Below are 17,638 nucleotides of genomic sequence, written 5' to 3'. Positions count from 1 at the left end.
TTTAAGGTGATTATCATAGGTTGATTTTTCTACAGCAGACACAGAAACCTTTCTGTTATTGTTTAAGTTTGGGCAAAAGAATCCTGTCCTTTGTGGTTATGAATTTCTTATAATTGTTAAAATTTAAAGGTTCTAAGATCTTATGAGTCATAGAGTATGTCCAGTTTAGAAGTTAACAGGACAAAACCATTAAATTAACTAAATAAATTGGCATAAGAAAAAACACAACATTTTTGAGAGCATGAGTCCAGACAATGTGTCTGTAAGATAGGCTTTACAAACTTAGTTTGATTAATTTTTGTTTTTCTGAGGATATGATTCTTTTCTGTAATTATTGTTCTGTTTTTCCTGACAGGCCATCTAGTGCCGGCCGCCGTAAGCTCCCTGTGAATTGAGTTATTCTCAATAATACTCTGTATTATGAAGGCATTATTTGAGTGGCTGTCCACTGTGATCTCATTATTTGGAGCTTTACATAAAACAGGTGGTTCTTCCATCTCATGAACATTTCTTATTATCTAGAATTCACCATCTTGTCTGTGGCCCGTCATACCTCCTCCATCACAGATGTGGCTCTATCCTACAGTTTGCCCCTGCTTATTGGCTTCCCATGAACATCTTGGTCATTTCTGATAGTCCAGAGTCTCTTGTTTTCAGACTTGATCAGAGTTCGTACTATATGGTGATGTGTTTATTTACAGTGATTAATTCCCAAAGGGCTTTGCAGCAGCTAATTTTGTTTGGCTCTGAAATGACCCAGGCACCTCTAATTCCAATTCTGTTTGGCAAACACAAGGCTGAAGCTCATGACCAAAGAGCAGGTGGCCATGCTCTGTTGCTCCTCTGAACCCAGTGCTCTCAAAGGTGCCATTCCACCTGACCCAGATACTCTGGGTGTGACCTCTTTGCTCAGACCTCCCTTTTTTTTTCATTTAGATGATGCTTTGAACATGGCCTATCAAGGTATGACTAATCTGGGGTACAGGCTTTAGAGTCAAATAAAGTGAGGTATGAATCTTAATTGGTGTTAACTATTTCATTGTAAGGCAGTTGCTTAATCTTTGGGGAGGTTCAGTTTCCTCATCTGTAAAATGAGAAAAATAACAGACTAGCAGAGCTGTCATAAAAATCAGATTGAAATTTTTCTGGAGCTCCTCTAGAATACCTGATTCTATCATGGATGCTTAATATATGCTCACCGTCCTCAGTCTGATGATTTGATTGGGTTTCACTCCCTCACCTCCCTAGCCCCTTCTAGCTGGCCCTCCACTGCTGCCAGCCATGTCTCAGCCTTACTGATTTACACCTTCACATGTGTTTCTAGTCACTGTGTGGTAGGAGCAGACTTGTCAACTTTTGTGCCTGCTCTAATCATTTCCAAAACTCTATAGAATGTCATTTAGGTAATTCCCACTAGTGTAAACATGTCATTAGAAGTGTTCTAGGGCAGCCTGGGTGGCTCAGTGTTTTAGCAACACCTTCAGTCCAGGTCGTGATCCTGGGGATCCGGGATCGAGTCCCATGTCGGGCTTCCTGTGTGGAGCCTGCTTCTACCTCTGCCTATGTCTCTGCCTCTCTCTCTCTCTCTCTCTCTCTCATAAATAAATAAATAAAATCATTTTTTAAAAAAAGAAGTGTTCTATTTTCTTCCTTGCATTTTGATGTATGTTGTTTTCATAATAAAACAAAAAGCCAGGCAGACCCAAGAACAGGATCTGCCCTGGATTCATACTTGGCTGTGTCTGGGGTCAGGTAGGAGAGGGGAGAGACAATGAGGACATACAGGCAGAATAATGGGGTCTGGACCCCAAGTGCCTGAATTTGTAGCCTGCCCTTCCCTACCGCTCACATGTATTAGCTGTGTAGCCTTGGTCAAGTTACTTACCCTCTCTGTTACTGCTGGTTCCTCCCCTGTAAAATGGAGGTAAGGCATGTCTAACTCAAGTTTCCTGGTGAGGATTAAATGTGGAGTTCTCACAGCATTATTAAGTAATAATTAAGTGTTCAATATTATTCTTTTCCCAGTTTCACATTTATTGCATCAGGTAAATCTTACTGATAGATGAGGTTTTTTTCAGCTTTGGTAACTTCAAACTACTAAGATTGTCTTCATCTTTTTTGTATATGCATATAAATAAATATGTTCTCTCACTGTAGTCATACCAAGAAGTGCTACATGTGTGTCAATACTTCAACATTAAAAAAATTATTTTAAAATTGAAAAAAAAATAAAATTGTCTTTGTATTCTGCTAAAATCATTCTTTTGAATATCCTCATTTATAGCAAATCTTTGTTTTTTAGGGTATCAAAAATGAGAGCCAACTCCATTAAATTTAACCAAATGATCTATATTGACGATCTTTATATAATTTCAGATACTGGTGTAATTATGTAACTTTATAATTTTAATAAAATAATACACAATACATATAAAACGTGTGCATATTTGAGAGGGAGAGTGTCAAGAACCACTGTTCAATGTAAACTGAATCATTTTCATGAAAAAGTCAAACATTGAGCCCCAGTTCACTTAAAAAAAAAAATCACACAGAATGCCGCTCATGTCCCAGAATATTTTTCAAAAGCATAATTGAATTTTTTTCCTAAGGGGCCGAATTCTACATTAACCATACATTCAAGCAAGTAGAGGAACAAATAAACATCTCTTGTCTTTCTGATTCTGGCGCTCTTTTCTTCCCTTGCATGGTTTTGCATTCCTGCAGACACCATAGCACTATGGCACTGACCTCAGAGGAGCTGTGGCAAAGAGCATCACATTCAGGGAGCTGTGCTCCAGTGAGATGCTCGGTCTCATTGAAGGTCTTGGGCATATGCCTGCTTCCCCTATTGCTTGTGAAAGCTTCACTGCTTCTGCATCCAGTGAGATATCTATATGCATTTGGCATCCTAAACATAACCATTTTATTATCTTAAAGCTTCCTTCAAAAGTCTCCCTCACTGCCTGCATGGAGATGTGGTCATCTGTGCTAATATCATCTTAGAGTCTCCATTGGTGACAATAAGCTAATGGTTACAACTTTTGTTCATAACCAGATACCAGGAGGCACTTAATTATGTAACAGTTTGCTACCTAGAGATATTTTGCAACCACATATCAGAAAGCATCAGTCCCTGTCCTCGGTGTGACCTGTGTTGGAGCTATACCTCTACCGCATAGCTGCTGCTTCTCCTTCAGACGCCCGGCTGTGCTTCATGGCCCTTGCTATGTAAGCCCAGTGTGTTGAGAACTCTGTGCCGACTCCCTAGCAATGATCTGGGGCTGACGCCAGAGCAGTCAAAGAGCTTGCAAGAGAAAGGCTAGGCCCGTACTGAGCTCCAATTTTGAGAAAAGCCCATTTTTCTCATTTTTAGTTTCAATCCTTTGATCTTAGAGAAAAATTGCATAGTCTAATAACCTACTTAGTGAAAAGATCAACTGTTGTGCTCCATGAGGTTAATATTAGGAAGTTTTCACGTGTCTTCGAACCTCATGGTGAGATCTCCAGATGAGCTGGTATCCTCTTGTAACCATTTGCCATCCTTCCCTACCTTCTAAGAATGGGGATCCTGTTTCCATTGTGAAAACTGCTGATCGACATCAAGCAGCTCTGTTGTCACAGCTCTAGTTTAAAAAATGTGAAAGAAACTGAATCTTCTCGACCTAAAGGTTCCCTCTGTATAGTTAATTAAAGACATTTTAAGGAGACATTTGGATTATAGAAAAGTGATGATATCACATTATGACATTTATTTCTTGCCTTACCCCAAGAATCTCAGTAATTGGCTCACCTATTTGAAACCATTTTATTTTTATCAAAGGGTAAAGATTGCCAACCCCTAGTCCGGCTTGCATCATTTACCTAATTGGCGTGTCTTTTAAAACAACCATGGACGCAGGGAACTTTATGATCTGCCCATGTGCTGTTCGCTTGTGTTGAAACCATTTAATGTAAAAGTCTGTAGGAAAGTTTATCAAAGGGCTAATATTTTATTTTTGCCGTGGTACTCAAGAACAGATTTTAGAAATTTAATTAAAATCCCACATAAACATTAATTTTTCAAATGCTGTGCAGCTCAAGGTACATAATTGTTGAGGTTCTTACTTCGCATCAAGAAGCCGCATTGGAAAACAGCCCCTTACCTACGGGTCAGATAGCAAATGGATACCCCACAGCAGAATGGGTACTGCGACCTAGAGCTTTTGACTTCCAGGCCAGTATTCTCCCTTCTAGACAGAGCTGTTTTACATAATTGGAGGCATTTCCTTCAAAGCAGTGCTGTTGTAATAGAGGAAAAGGAACAGTTATACTCATGGTCTTCTAGAAATGTATGCCTTCCTGGGGGTTGTATCTTCCGATGGAAGAGATCTTTTTTTTTTTTTTTGAAGATTTTATTTCTTTATTCATGAGAGACAGGCAAAGACCTATGCATAGGGAGAAGCTGGGTCCCCATGGAAAGCCCATTACAGGACTTGATCCCAGTACTCTGGGATCACGACCTGAGCCAAAGGCAGATGCTCAACCGTTGAGCCAGTCAGGTGCCCCAAGAGATTTTTATATTTATAAATACATTCCTGTTTCCTTCAAGGATAGTTCACTACTTTGCCTTACCTTCGTATGTTTTGTTCGTACCACGGGATCTTCTATGCGGTGACCCAAAACAACATAAAAGGTCAAATAATTGCACAAAGTCCCTATCCAGCAATGGCCATAATGTGATTTAGGTGGAACCTGTGTTCAGGAAGGCACAGGTGAGCCCAGGGAGTCACCAGTGAAATGTATCCACTAAGAAAGCAGAGGCAGGTGAAGCTGTGCGAATCGAGATCTGGCCTCCTGGAATGAGAATGGTGATGGTACCATTTACATGGTATATCTGCACTCTGGGACTTTGTGTTCTGTTCCATGGGACACATCATTCAAAGAACTATCAGTAAAGTAGAATGAATTCATTGGCTGAGGAGATGTTGAATGGAGTAGAAGTCACACAATAGTGGCAAAAAAAACTGCAAATATTCCTTGGAGAGCAGGAAAACCTACGTGGTCGATGCTAGATTCCCTCTAGGATTTGAAGGACCATTAGATGGAGAAGATTCAAAACTTGAGCTCCCAAGCTTCTCAGTTGACAACCAGGAAACAGAAGGTACAGCAAAGTTTCCCCCAACATGGAATCAGACGTTTTAGCTCAGGGCTTTTAAATAATCAGGCTATGGCATTCCAAAGATGGGATGGCCTGTCTCCCTTCCAGGACACCGCATTTTCAGCCACTGGAGGCCCTCCCTCGGAGCCCGGATAGTTGCGTAGTGGAGATATTTTAAAGGGCAGCATTCACAATTCAGATTTGCAGTTGGACCAGATGACCTTTATGGTGCTTTCCAGCACCTGGGGTTTATGATTCTATTTCTCTTCTGCACTGATGCTGGATTCGTGTCACATTGTTTGAACCAAACACTGAGAACAGACAGGAGCGCAGTTTGGAATGTTGGTGGTGCTTACATCTATTTTGTGTTTCAATTTCTGGAAGCGGTCTTTGTCTTTGAGGCAGTTTGGTCTCTGACCTTCTGTAACATTTGGAGCCCAGCCACACTGTCTTTGTTTACTGTAAAGAGCATGGAAAAACTGACTTCCTGACAGTGCTCTGTAAAGTCTAAGGTCAAACCACTCACAGGTGAACAAACACAGTCCTTCCACCTTAAAATTGCCACTTGGCCCCCGTGTAAGGGAGCAGGGTAATGATACTGGGTAACAGAAAGAGGGGAAATCAGTTCTCTGCCAGCAGCCAGCAATTAGTCACTTTGTCAGTCTGCTTTGTTGCAGAGCTCATCTTAATTCTGTATCCATTTTGGAGAAGTTAGAAAACATGGCATGCTATTTCCCGCCCTCTAGCAACCTACTAAATAAGCCTGTAGACCCGTCCTCTCTCTCTCTCTCTCATCAGCATCATCATTTCCCAGGATGGCAAAGCTAAAGCATAACATTCTTATTCACTTCTGGAACTTCTGAGTACCACCAATTGAATATTCATATCATCCAAGCTACGTTGTTTTTCTTTTTTAATCTTTTATTTTTTAATGATAAGACCTCAGAGTAGCCTGGTTGGGTTGATTTCCTCTCAAAAAGGCATATGTGTTGGATATTTTTGTTTTTTGTTTTGGCTAACCTCTGCTAGTCCTTACTGTCTTCCAAAGCAATAATAGGTCCCCTTTATCAAAAAATGGGTAGTGGCTTTCAGAGTAAGGGTATTGTAAACTCTTGAAGAGCCTAGACAGTGTCTCATTCATTTTACACCCCTCTTGTATTTTACACATCATCTTATGTTAGCAGTCCACATAACATATGTGCGTGTCACTGAATAAAACAATGACCTTGTCACATATTCCCCATTTATTTGAAATCACTTATTTGCAAGATCCATCATTTTTTTAATATTTAAAGATTAATTCCTAGAACTGATCTGAAGCAGAAGAAATAAAAACATAAATCCATAAGTCCAACATAAATTCACTTTTTTTTCTAATTCACCTCTCTTTCCTTTTTTTTTTTTCTTCAAGAATAAATTAGGCTTTCGGTATATTTCTTTTTCTTTTTTCTTTTTTGTCTCTAGTGTAAGCAGGCTCTTGAAATGTCCTAGTTATATCTAACATTGCTCTTGAACTCCACTTAGAGATGATATACTAGCCTTTTACTAAAATATATCTGGATATTAAAAGCCCAATTCTTTACTGCTGATGAGAAAGATTATTAGCACTTTTTTTCCCCAGCTATAATATGAGGCAATAACACCCTTTTTTACTTCCAGAGCCAGAGGCAGTATGTCATATTAACCTCCATTAACTGCCTAAGAAATGAGGTGCGTTCATTAATTTAGTATTCTGGTTAGCTAAGATTGTATAAGAAAGCTGATAAACTTCCCTTTGTTTTGTTTTTTCCCTTTGCTATATATATAAAAAAAATAAAAGAACGGTAAAACCTCTTAATACATACTTCCTTGCCTCGGTGAGTGCAGCGTCTGGATTAGGGGCTAGACTAGATGAGGTAGGTCTACAGCCAGTGGGTAACAATTGGGGTGGCCAGAGGGGGAAGGAGCAAACACTGCCTCCTCTAAGGAGGCTGGAAAAGTATATCTGAGGCATGCCATGGGAGAGTCCATCATCAAAAATCTGGGCCAAAGATGGAAAGAGAAAAGTCCACTTCTCTGTATATAATTTCATGATGGACCTTTCCCCTTGAATGTCCTATGAAACTCTAAGTTCTCTGTAGAATTTTTCCTTATATGAAGCATTGCTTCTCATTTTCCCATTTCTACCTCCATGACTTTCCTTCACTCATTCATCATTTTTTAAAAATACATCAAGCATTGAGCTAGCTATTGGGGAAACAGAGATTAATGACATGACTCCTAAGCACAGGGAACTGCTTGCTTTATTTATCCAGGCTTTAAAAAAGTACAGCTCTGTGACCATCCTTCTCCTCATTCTCCATGAATCCATCTTGATTTTTCCTTTGCTACTGCCAGAGTTCAGGCACCATCCCCTTAAGGTGAGACTATTGTGGGAGCCTCTTTTTTATTCTCCTTCTACACAAGGTCCCTCCTCCCCTATTGATCTTAGCTGTGACTACCAGACTCCATATCATGCAATTTGGATGTTCCCTTGGCTGGTTCTCAACACAGTATGACTTGAACCAAGTTGATCTTTGCACATACCCTGAGGCTTAGTTATGTCTTCTCACACTGTTGGCCTCCTTTATCTCCACGGTGTGTCCAGCTCTGAGACAGTCCAGCAAGGTGGCTAAGAAAGTATGTCACGGACCAGAATGTCCACTCACTCGTCATTTAGTCTTGGACAACTTCTTACTCCCTCTTTGGTGTTTCTGTTCTATAGCATTGAAAAGAACAATGCTTCCCTCCTAGGATCGTTAAGATTAAGTGGGCACATGTACATAAATTGTTCATAATAAGTGCTTGCATTATCCATGTTGTCATTGCTGTTTTGGTTATGACTCAAACCTTACCCCTTCCCCTGGCCAGACATCTCCTAGCTCACTGCAAATCTCAGGATTCCCTGGGGAATCTTTCTCGGTGTTTAGGTAGAAGTCATGCTTCCCTTCTCAGTCCTTCTCTGGCACTACTTATCTGATGCTCATTTAGCAGGTAGACCTAACACCTATTTTATTTTATTATTTTTTTAACGATTTTTTATTCATTTATTCATGAGAGACACACACAGAGAGAGACAGACAGACACAGAGGCAGAGGGAGAAGCAGTCTCCCGGCAGGGAGCCCGATGTGGGACTCAATCCCAGGACTCCAGAATTACGCCCTGGGCTGAAGGCAGGTGCTAAACCGCTGAGCCACCCAGGGATCCCCGAACCACCCAGGGATCCCCCCTATTTTATTTTTTTATGAGAAATACAAGTTGAAGAGAGAGCTAGCAGCTTAGGATGGTGCTAAACCGCTGAGCCACCCAGGGATCCCCGAACCACCCAGGGATCCCCCCTATTTTATTTTTTTATGAGAAATACAAGTTGAAGAGAGAGCTAGCAGCTTAGGATAGTACATGTCTAGTGCCAATAGAGCACGTGCCATTGGTTCCATAGAAACCTTCACGGAGGGTGGGGACAGTGCCCCGAGTGTCTTTGTTTCCCTCACAGCACTTTATGCCTTGTTATTAACAACAAGAAGCCCAAATCAGTAAATTTTTTTCTGATTCAATGGATGGTGTATTCGGATGCTCAGGAATAGATTAATCTGTATAAATAGTGTACAGTCAGGGATGCTGGGGTGGCTCCGCAGTTGAGCATCTGCCTTTGGCTCAGGGTGTGATCCCGGGTCTGGAGATCGAGTCCCATATTGGGCTCCCTTCAAGGAGCCTGCTTCTCCCTCTTTCGGTATCTCTGCCTGCCTCCCCCCCCCCCCGCCCCGCCCTCCTTGTGTCCTTCATGAATAAATAAAATCTTTAAAAAATAGTTTACAGTCAGATAACAGGGCATCTTTACTGGTACCTATGAATGTGATCAACTAAGCACTGTCCTCAGTTTTGGGGAGAGGGTGGTCCAGACCCTCTAGACAGGGATTCTGGACATCACGAATGTGATGGTTTAATAGGATTCGTAGGGTAGCAGGCCACCAAATGGTCTGGAATGCAAAGAGGAAGACCAGAAAGAAGATTGCTGAGGGTGATGGCATGAGTGCTGAGCTTAGACTCTGGAAATGGGGAACAGATGGAAATCTTAAATTCAAGGGGTGTTTGTAAGGAAAGAATCCACAGGATTTGGCAGTTCTTAGAAGATGATGGCAAGGAAAGAGTGTAAAAGTGGCTGCTTGCTTTCTTCCTCGGTAACTTAGGAATGTCCAAGTCGAAAGGAGGCTGTCTTCAAAGGGAAAAGGATGTGTGTAGTTACTAGACTGAACCGATGACGGGAAGGCCATGCCCATTTGGCTCACCCCTGGATTCTCGGTGTTTAGAACAGTCCCTGGCACCCTCACACAATGGGAGGCTGGTAAGTGCAGCCCGAATGAATGCAGGGCCTCTTTCCCTGATACCTACACCTCGAATAAGCCATGGTATAGGCCATCTTGCCGCCTGTTTAACAATTCTCTTGTTCTAGTAAGCTGGCATGATCAGTCTTTCTAAAGAGACCTCCTTCTGACATCATGGGCACGATGTCCTAAAAAGGCAACTTAATTCCTAAGTAAGGGAATCTACGAGACCCTGAGGCCATCTCCTTCCTCTCTGCCTTATTGTAACCATTAAAACATACCTGGCAAAGCTGCACCTCTGCAGAGAGGTGCTCCAGAAAGCAATTGTTTGCTCTCACCCTGCTGAGAAGTGGCAATATCCGTGTGGCTTAAGGGCTCTAGCTGCAGCCATGAACAGCGTTAGAAAAATATCACCACCATTTGCCAGCATGAGATGCCAGACTGCAAATAAGAAGCATGTCAATTCAGTGAAGCAGAAACATTTCACTTGTTTTTAATGATTACTTGTGGGAGAACTTTACTGTTGTGTGTTTGCGTGCCTTTAAATAAGAAGCTGCAATTTTTGAAAATGATGAACACCGGCTCGTTTCCTCTCCCTACAAAGGGACAGGCTTCTCCCACTTGGGTGACTATCGCCCGCGCCACTCGCCGAAGAAAGGGAGCGGTCTTGGCAAGCATCTTATTAAGTCTAAAAATAAATTATTCAGAATGCAGGTTCAGATACAGATTGCAGGGAGAGATAATAGAATTGGTTTTCCAAGCCTGATCATGCTATGAAGACATGGTGTGTGCTTTTCAGGAATCCACTTAAGTGGAATCAGCTTTGACTAATACAAACTAGAAATAATATTGCTGCCATCCAGCTAGTGTGTGAGGTACAGCACCCTCCCAATGTCTTCAAGTATCCGTGGTCTCTTCAGTCTCCGCAAGTGTGCATATGTGAAAGTACACATGTATGCAAAAGCATTTCTTCGGAGATGCATTCTTTCCATTGTTCTTGTAAGCAAATTTCTTCGTGGCAGCGTGAGAGGGGTCGGTCTCACTTGAGATTTGTCCTGCACACCCCCCCGCCTCAGTAAAATAGTTGACCACATCAGCAGCCGACTGTAGTTGTCATGTGGCTTCTCATGTGATGCTGGGGCTGCAGCACTTTGAGCAAGAGCCTTTGTGACTCGGCACTCATGGACAGTAGCATTCAGGGACAGGAGAGATTTTGGAGGGGGTGGGGCGGCCAATAAACCGAGAAACGTCAGAAATAAAAGTCGCACGAAGTACCCTGATCTATGTATTCCTTTTTATTTTTTATTTTTTGAAATTTGATTTTAACTCTTGCTTTTTTTTTTTTTTTTTTTATGGTTTGTGTCTGTTTTTTTTTTTTCTACCCCCGCAGGCGCCGAGCTGCGCTGTTTTGTGTTTCTCTTTTTTTTTCTTTTTTCTTTTTTTTTTTTTTTTTAATTCTGAAGCCAGACCGTCTTTCCTCACAGCTCCAGGGCTGCATCGCTGTGGGCACACCAAGCTTCCCCGGTTACCTGAGCTGCTCCTGCGGCGTCCCCGGCCTGGGCTTGGCCGAAGCGGGAGCGGCGGTCGGCGCCGTGCAGAAGAAGCACCTGCTCTGGAGCTCTGACCGGGGCCCCTCGCAGCTGGAAGAGAGGGTGAAGCTGCAGAAGACCCAGGGTGGGACGGATAGAGAGGACGCCAAGGACCGGGGCCGGGGAGTTAGGAATACATCCTGTGCCCGGCGGTCCTCTGCAGGGCGAGGGCAGCAACAGCCCCTGCCGTAGGCACCCGGCTCGGGCTGCTCCCAGGGATGAGTCTGGGGGGGGAGAGAGAACCAAGCCAAGATGTGGTGGCATTTTACCTGAGTGGAGCTGAAGATGGATGAACCAGGTATCTGCTGTGTCTGCCTGGCGAGGCAGACTTGGAGAGAGGCAGAGTGAGGGGAGCGCATGAAAAGCAAGAGGAGGTGCCGAATGCCGCTTGATTGTCTGCCGCTTGGTCTGCATTCCCATTCTAGGGAGGATGGCATAATTTATAACCCAGTACATGGATGGAGGAACTGTAAATTGTAGTCTGGATGTCCCCGGGGCTGTCAAGGAAGAAACTGATGGGCTAGGTGACTGTACCATGTCCCCAGAGAAAAGAGCAGCCTTGCAGCATGGATTTAAATGCATGTGCGTGCATGTAGAGACATGAAAAGAAAGATTTCTGACCATTTTACACAGGAAGTCTGTCACTTTGCTGGATCGGGCTTGATTGCAGCTTGTATTTTCAGCTTCAGCTCAACACCCATTTCCTGACTAGCTAGAGAGCATGGCCAAAGCAGCTGCATGCAGAATTTTCTTGTTAATGTGAAAGCAAGACCCCTCAGCTTTAACTCCTTGAAGTTCTGAGTGCTCTGTGCTTTGCTAGGACTGATTGTGGAGTTTTGTTTTCTTCTTCTTCTACAAATCCCTGTAAACACAGCTGTATTCAGTATGGTGAAAAATTCTATCCTGTAAATAGAAATCTGATCAATTTAATCAAAATAAATGTATCCCAGATGACTTTGAGACCAGCTGGCTACCACAGGCTTCAGATGCTAAGTGTTCAATAGAGACGAATGCAGTGTTATATTTACGTGTTGTAGAATTCCAGTTTAGCTTTTAACTTAAAATCCTTGTCTAAGGAAGAGAAGTGGTCGTGCCAGCTCTGAGCTAGAAATGGGTGTAGGCACAGGTGCAGGATGCTGTTCGTGAGGCTTGGGGGGGGGGTGGTGTGGTGTTGCATTTGGGAGGGCGGGCGCGTGACCTGCTGCAAAGCGTGGCCAGAGTCAGCACAGGGAAAGCGCGCATCTAACTTACTGTGTAGGGAGGCGGGTGCCCTGGGAACAGCCTCTGCTGAGGTTGGGGGAGGCGCTGGAGGCTGGTTTTGGACTCAGATGAGTGAGCTATGGTGATCCAACCCCAGCTCCGTGGAGTCAGCTCAGACCTGGGGAGGAGGAGCTTCTGACAACTGTTGTCATGGGGAAGCTCTTCTGAGACGCCTGTCTGGCCCTTCCACTGTTTGTTACTATTTCTACAAAGGCAGCTCTGTGTGTTGGATTATGTTTGGCCAGCTGTTGATGCATTCCTGCGGGCGGGGTTGGGTAGGGATCTCATTACTGTACTTCCAAACTGTAGATCTGAGTGCATGGAGGGAGCGTAGGGAGGCAATGGAAAGAAAGCAGGCTGGGGGATCTGATCGCTCTTACCGCTTTCTCGAGATAGTCCACGAGCGAATCCAGAACAGCTTACGGTGGAGAGAAGGGGAGAGGGAACAACGGGGCAGAAGGAGGCTGCGGGGAGGAGGAGGGTGTCCAATGAGACTGAGCAAGCACATAAGAGAGAACAGACTTAGAACTTCAAAGCTGCATAGACAAGCAGAATGTCAGCAGCTTGTAATTAGCGGCTCATGGTTGCGTCAGTGACTGGATCTCTCCAAGAATAACTATGTGATGTGTGCCACAAAGTGAAGAAGATAGTCATAACTAAGTTATCAAACCCGGTTCAAACAAGGGCAAATGGATTAAGGAATTGTCTCTGTTTGTAAATCAAATACTGATGGATTCTGCTTTTAAGACTTGGTGAATTCTGCATAATTGAAGGCTGAATTCTCAATTTGTCAGGGGGTGTACGCTCCTGAAACGAGATTACGGGCCCTTGAAAAAGTCAGAAGGACCCTGCAAACAGAGCATAGGCGTGGTGCCCGTAGGTTCGGAGCAGTTGCCCCAAACAGCGCTGTGGGTCCTACTCCTGCACCCTGCACCTACTTTTGGTTTGCTCATTTTTGTGCATTTGAATGGAGAGGAGTCAAAAGTTGCATTCCGAGACGTGTGGTCAGTTACCTTCCCAGATTCCCACTGGAGGACTCACAGTCCGCTGTGGGGTTCTGATTTGGGTTGCTAGCCCGGGTTTCAGCCTGGTGGGGGCCTTGGCTGTCTTGCAGGCAAACAGCGGTCTCTTAGTAAGCCCCGTGGGAAGTCAGGGCACCACCGTGGCTGAGAGGACTTGAAGGCCACGTTCACTTCCCCTACCCCCTCCCACCCCCCTCCCACTCCCGTCTCCCACGCCTGGAGATTTTGGGTGGAGTAGGAGCCCCCCCAAAGACATGGTGGGAAGAGCTGATTGGTCGGCGGGCTGAGGATGTTTACTCTTGTTTTCTTCGGTGCTTCTCCACAGCATTCATTTAGTATTTGTATTTGTGTTCACGCCACACAATTACTCCTGACCTGCTTTGTTTCTCTGCCCGAAGAGAAGTCAATTTTAGTTCAGCTCTGTGCATTTGGCTTCCCGGGTAATGTGAGCATATGTATTGCGTTACCCGCATATGCATTTCCCTTTTTATATGAATTAGGGAAAATTGTAGGCAGGGAAAGCTGTGTATATTAAATCAATAGCTTTTTGAATCACATGTAATATAATTTAAATATACTTACTTTGGGGTTGCCAACGCTGACATTGTCTGAGCCCTTTTAATTTACATCTTCCATTTAGTCAAGAAGCGGAACCCGCCAGATCAGAATAGTGTATTCTGTGCACCCAACAGGGTGGAAGACATTATTTTGTTTGTGTTAGTTCCAACAGCTGGTCATTAATGCGGTCCCCATTTCTAGAGTGAAGTGCTAGTGAACATGAATGCCTGCCTGATTAATGCTGTCCCTCTGAGGGTCCTTCACCCAGCAGCCACGCTCACAGCAGAATAATGTAGCATGATGTGATTGCACTCTAACAGGGTAGTATGTCATTGTGTCACCAAGCAATTGAGGTTATTACGGGGCAGGGCAGACAGACGGGACAGTGGGGTTACTAGACCGTAGCATTTTTAGAAATACAGGCCTGACCTACTTAGAGTTATTCTCTCTGGCTGGCAGCTGCATGGTACATAAAGTCTCCTGATAGGCTGAGGCTGTTGCTAGGGGGAATTAGCATGATTTTTTTTTTTTTCCACACACAGACTCAGTGACTGAATGATAAAAGCTGACTGGAATTAAAGAGATTTGGTTCAGTATTATACAGATTTATCTGCCTCGTTTTTCTTTCTCAAGTGCAGAGAAAGGGTGCAAAATACAGATTTTTGTTTCCATTTGTTCTTTGACCTTCACGTTCTCCCCTCCAAGAGGCAGGAGGGGAGGAGAGAACAGGGCAGTTATGAAATTTTGTTAATCTCTTATTGGTGGGGTCATTGAAACGATGTTACAAATTGCAAGATATTTAAGCTTAAAGACTGCTGAGAATGACCAACAGAAGGTTAGATTATTTTTTCTCTTCTGTGTACTAAGCTGTTTTGAAGTTGGGCATGCATCTTTCATGCACTGTATATTTAAACTCTTTCCCTTTTGGGCTGGAACAAAACATTTATATAAATTCTTTTCTATCCAAACAGATTGAAGCTTGCAATCTCTGGCTTGTTTAAAATAAGATAGTAAGGATTCCAGATTTAGATGGGGGGGGGATATATATATCTATATATAGAGATATATAGATATATATATATCTCTATATACATGTATGCCCTTTTTTTATTACAATTTTTTTTTCTGGGCTATTTTGGGTTTGGCTCATTTTTCAAAAGCCGGCCTGATGTTTATGCTCTTGGATAAAACTTAACTGCTCCCACCCCACCCCCTCGGCTTCACAACATACAGAAAGACCTAGGTTTTTTTCCCCCAGAAAAAATAATATCTGCAGAATTTATCTGGAGATTGTTTTTCCTTGTTGCTGACATAAGCACTGCATGTAGAGAGCTCACATAATCAATTTTATAAGATGACCCATTTTTTTCCTTTCCCACTCGGGCATTCTCCAAGTGTCTGTGTGCTTGTGATTTTTAATGGATCTTTTAAGGTAAACTGAAAGTCCATCAGGAGAAAGAGAAAAGCAATGAATGTCTAATCAAGAATACTTTGATTTTTCTTGTTCTTAATTATACACTATCTGGGCTTAAATGGTAGTGTCCCTCTGTAAACTTTTACTGCTGAAAGTAATTATTATCCTGCCTTTTTGATTTGAAATTAAATTTTTGTAAGCACATGATGTGATATCACAAGTAAACAAGAAGTTTGGCTACATAAGGGAGAGGAATAATGTAGATTCTTAGGAACTTGTACCACTGGATTCCTTGGCCACATGAAAAAGATGAAGAAATGTAGGAGTGGATTTTTTTCATTTAGGTTTTTAGGAATATTCAGAATGATTTAGATACATGTGTTTTTAAACCGTGATTTCCACTTATACCAGAGGCCACAGCCAAAACAACAACAAAATATGCTCTGATAGTGTCAGAGTCAAGAAATCCATCAATCTTCTTCGTTTTTAATCCCAGCAGTATTTACATTTCAGCATATAAATCAAGCTAAAATTTAGCTTATCAAGCTAAAATACGGTGTATTTTCTGATGACTGATACTTCATACCCTTACTAACTTTGAGAATCCCCCAAATAACATTTATTTGTAAAGGTTTTCAACCACACTAACAATGTTTCTTAACTGAAAAGAGTGTCCATTAATATTTGTTGAATAAAAGATTACCTTTGTGCTGCTCTTTCCAAAATGAAGCAATTTCATTTATTTTAGTGGGCATTTGAATTCTTCTGTGCTACTTTCCTTGCTTCGGTCAATGGACAGTCATTTAAGTTCAAAGTTACAGAAATAAAGTGCCATTTTAAAATCACTTAATTAAGGGAAAAATGTTAGCATAAGTTCATTCATATTTGTTAAGGACAGATGCCTAATTTGTATGTTAAGTACAGCCTGTGTCCAGGTACCCAATCAAATCAAGTATTTATTGTTTGATTAATAATAAATTGATCACACTGAAATCGTCCAGCGTGAATCTTATTTGGTTGGTTAGGTTGTTAAGAATTTTTCATTGCTGTGGCTTTCCTCTGTTTCGAGAGAGGTAAATATCAGGTGGGTCAGAGCAAAAGACAAGGCTATTTCATGTGTTATTTTTGCTGCCTTAGCTATGGTCAAGCTTAATTTCTATTGTCAAGCTGAACTTTTATAATGTATGTCCATAGTATTAGCTTCACCCGCTGCCATTGATCAAAAGGCCAAAGGAACAATCACACTCAATGATTTTGTCAATCACTTATTCATTAGGTAAGTATTTACTTTCTGCTCACCTATGAGGCTAGCTTCTCCACTTTATAAGGTTCAATATTTGGGACCTGTGAGTTTGGGGGATGTTGTTGGGCACAGTGAAAAAGGAACATAGCATTGTGGGGCACCAAATACAGTTAGAACTCATTTCCTTTACTGAGTTCTAACACCTAACATTATGTCTTTATAATCTGGGGCAGGGCTGGGGATGACGGTACTGGGTGCCTGGAAATGATCAGTTTTCCTCATGTCGTGAACAGGCTCCATCTCTTCTGAACCATCAGAACACTATGATATTGGCAATCTAACAGTAAACCAGAATGTGTCTATTGTGAAGTCATGAAAGCAATAATGTAACCCAGAGATTTTCAGCCTTTTTATTTAAATGATAGTATGTCAAATACCTTTAAGTCCCCAAACTAAATACTACCTGGACCTGTATGAGTCACTGTAAATTGTTTGGTTTGGTTTGTTCCCCTTACCTACAACCTTCTTCCATTCCTTGAAGCGTGACTAGTTTACTGTCTTCTGAGGCCACCCCTGAGTTTCCCAAGCAAAGGACTAACAAACCATATTCATGGTTTTCACCCATGTGATCACCTCTGTAACAAAGCAAAATTAGACCTATCTGGCTTCCTCAAGGTGACACCTTTCGGGCTTCCTTTTCCCCAAGTTCCTACTTTTAGAGCAGTCATTCATTACATGGTCCTTTGTCTGTTTCTCCATTGAGTCTCTAACCCAGTCTTCATCTACATGCCATGTGCGTGGAAGTTGCCTCAAATATTAGTTGATTAACAAATGAATAAATGAGTGAATTAATGGAAATATGGAAGACAAATTGTAGAGAAGAATAATGAAGTCTTCTAACTGCAGACTTCCCAGTGGTACAGGGCAGGGCACAGCAAACCTCTTGATAAAAAGCCAGATAGCCACCACTCAACTTAGCTATTAGAGTGAGAGAGCAGCCCTAGACATTGGGTACCTGAATGAGGGTGGCATGATTTTTAATAAAATTTGATTTACAAAAACAAGGGATCGGCC

At 42.4% G+C, this 17,638-nt stretch overlaps 1 protein-coding gene across 2 annotated transcripts in view; it reads left to right on the top strand.

Annotated features, from left to right (window-relative positions):
• The window catches only part of LOC121500689, a 414,421-nt gene extending 398,107 nt beyond the window's left edge, over nt 1-16,314 (top strand). Inside the window, exon 7 of one of the 2 annotated variants that reach the window (XM_041772631.1) lies at nt 10,963-16,314. In XM_041772631.1, the coding sequence (XP_041628565.1) occupies nt 10,963-11,259 (297 nt within the window). In that variant the 3' untranslated portion in view covers nt 11,260-16,314. Of the gene's footprint in view, nt 1-9,343; nt 9,476-10,962 lie in introns of those variants that run through there. The other variant, XM_041772632.1, reaches the window with a different exon arrangement.
• Nucleotides 16,315-17,638: the final 1,324 nt, after the last annotated feature.

Source organism: Vulpes lagopus, chromosome 10, assembly GCF_018345385.1.
Source record: "Vulpes lagopus strain Blue_001 chromosome 10, ASM1834538v1, whole genome shotgun sequence".
Lineage (NCBI taxonomy): Eukaryota > Metazoa > Chordata > Mammalia > Carnivora > Canidae > Vulpes > Vulpes lagopus.
This window is presented reverse-complemented; position numbering and strand designations above follow the sequence as displayed.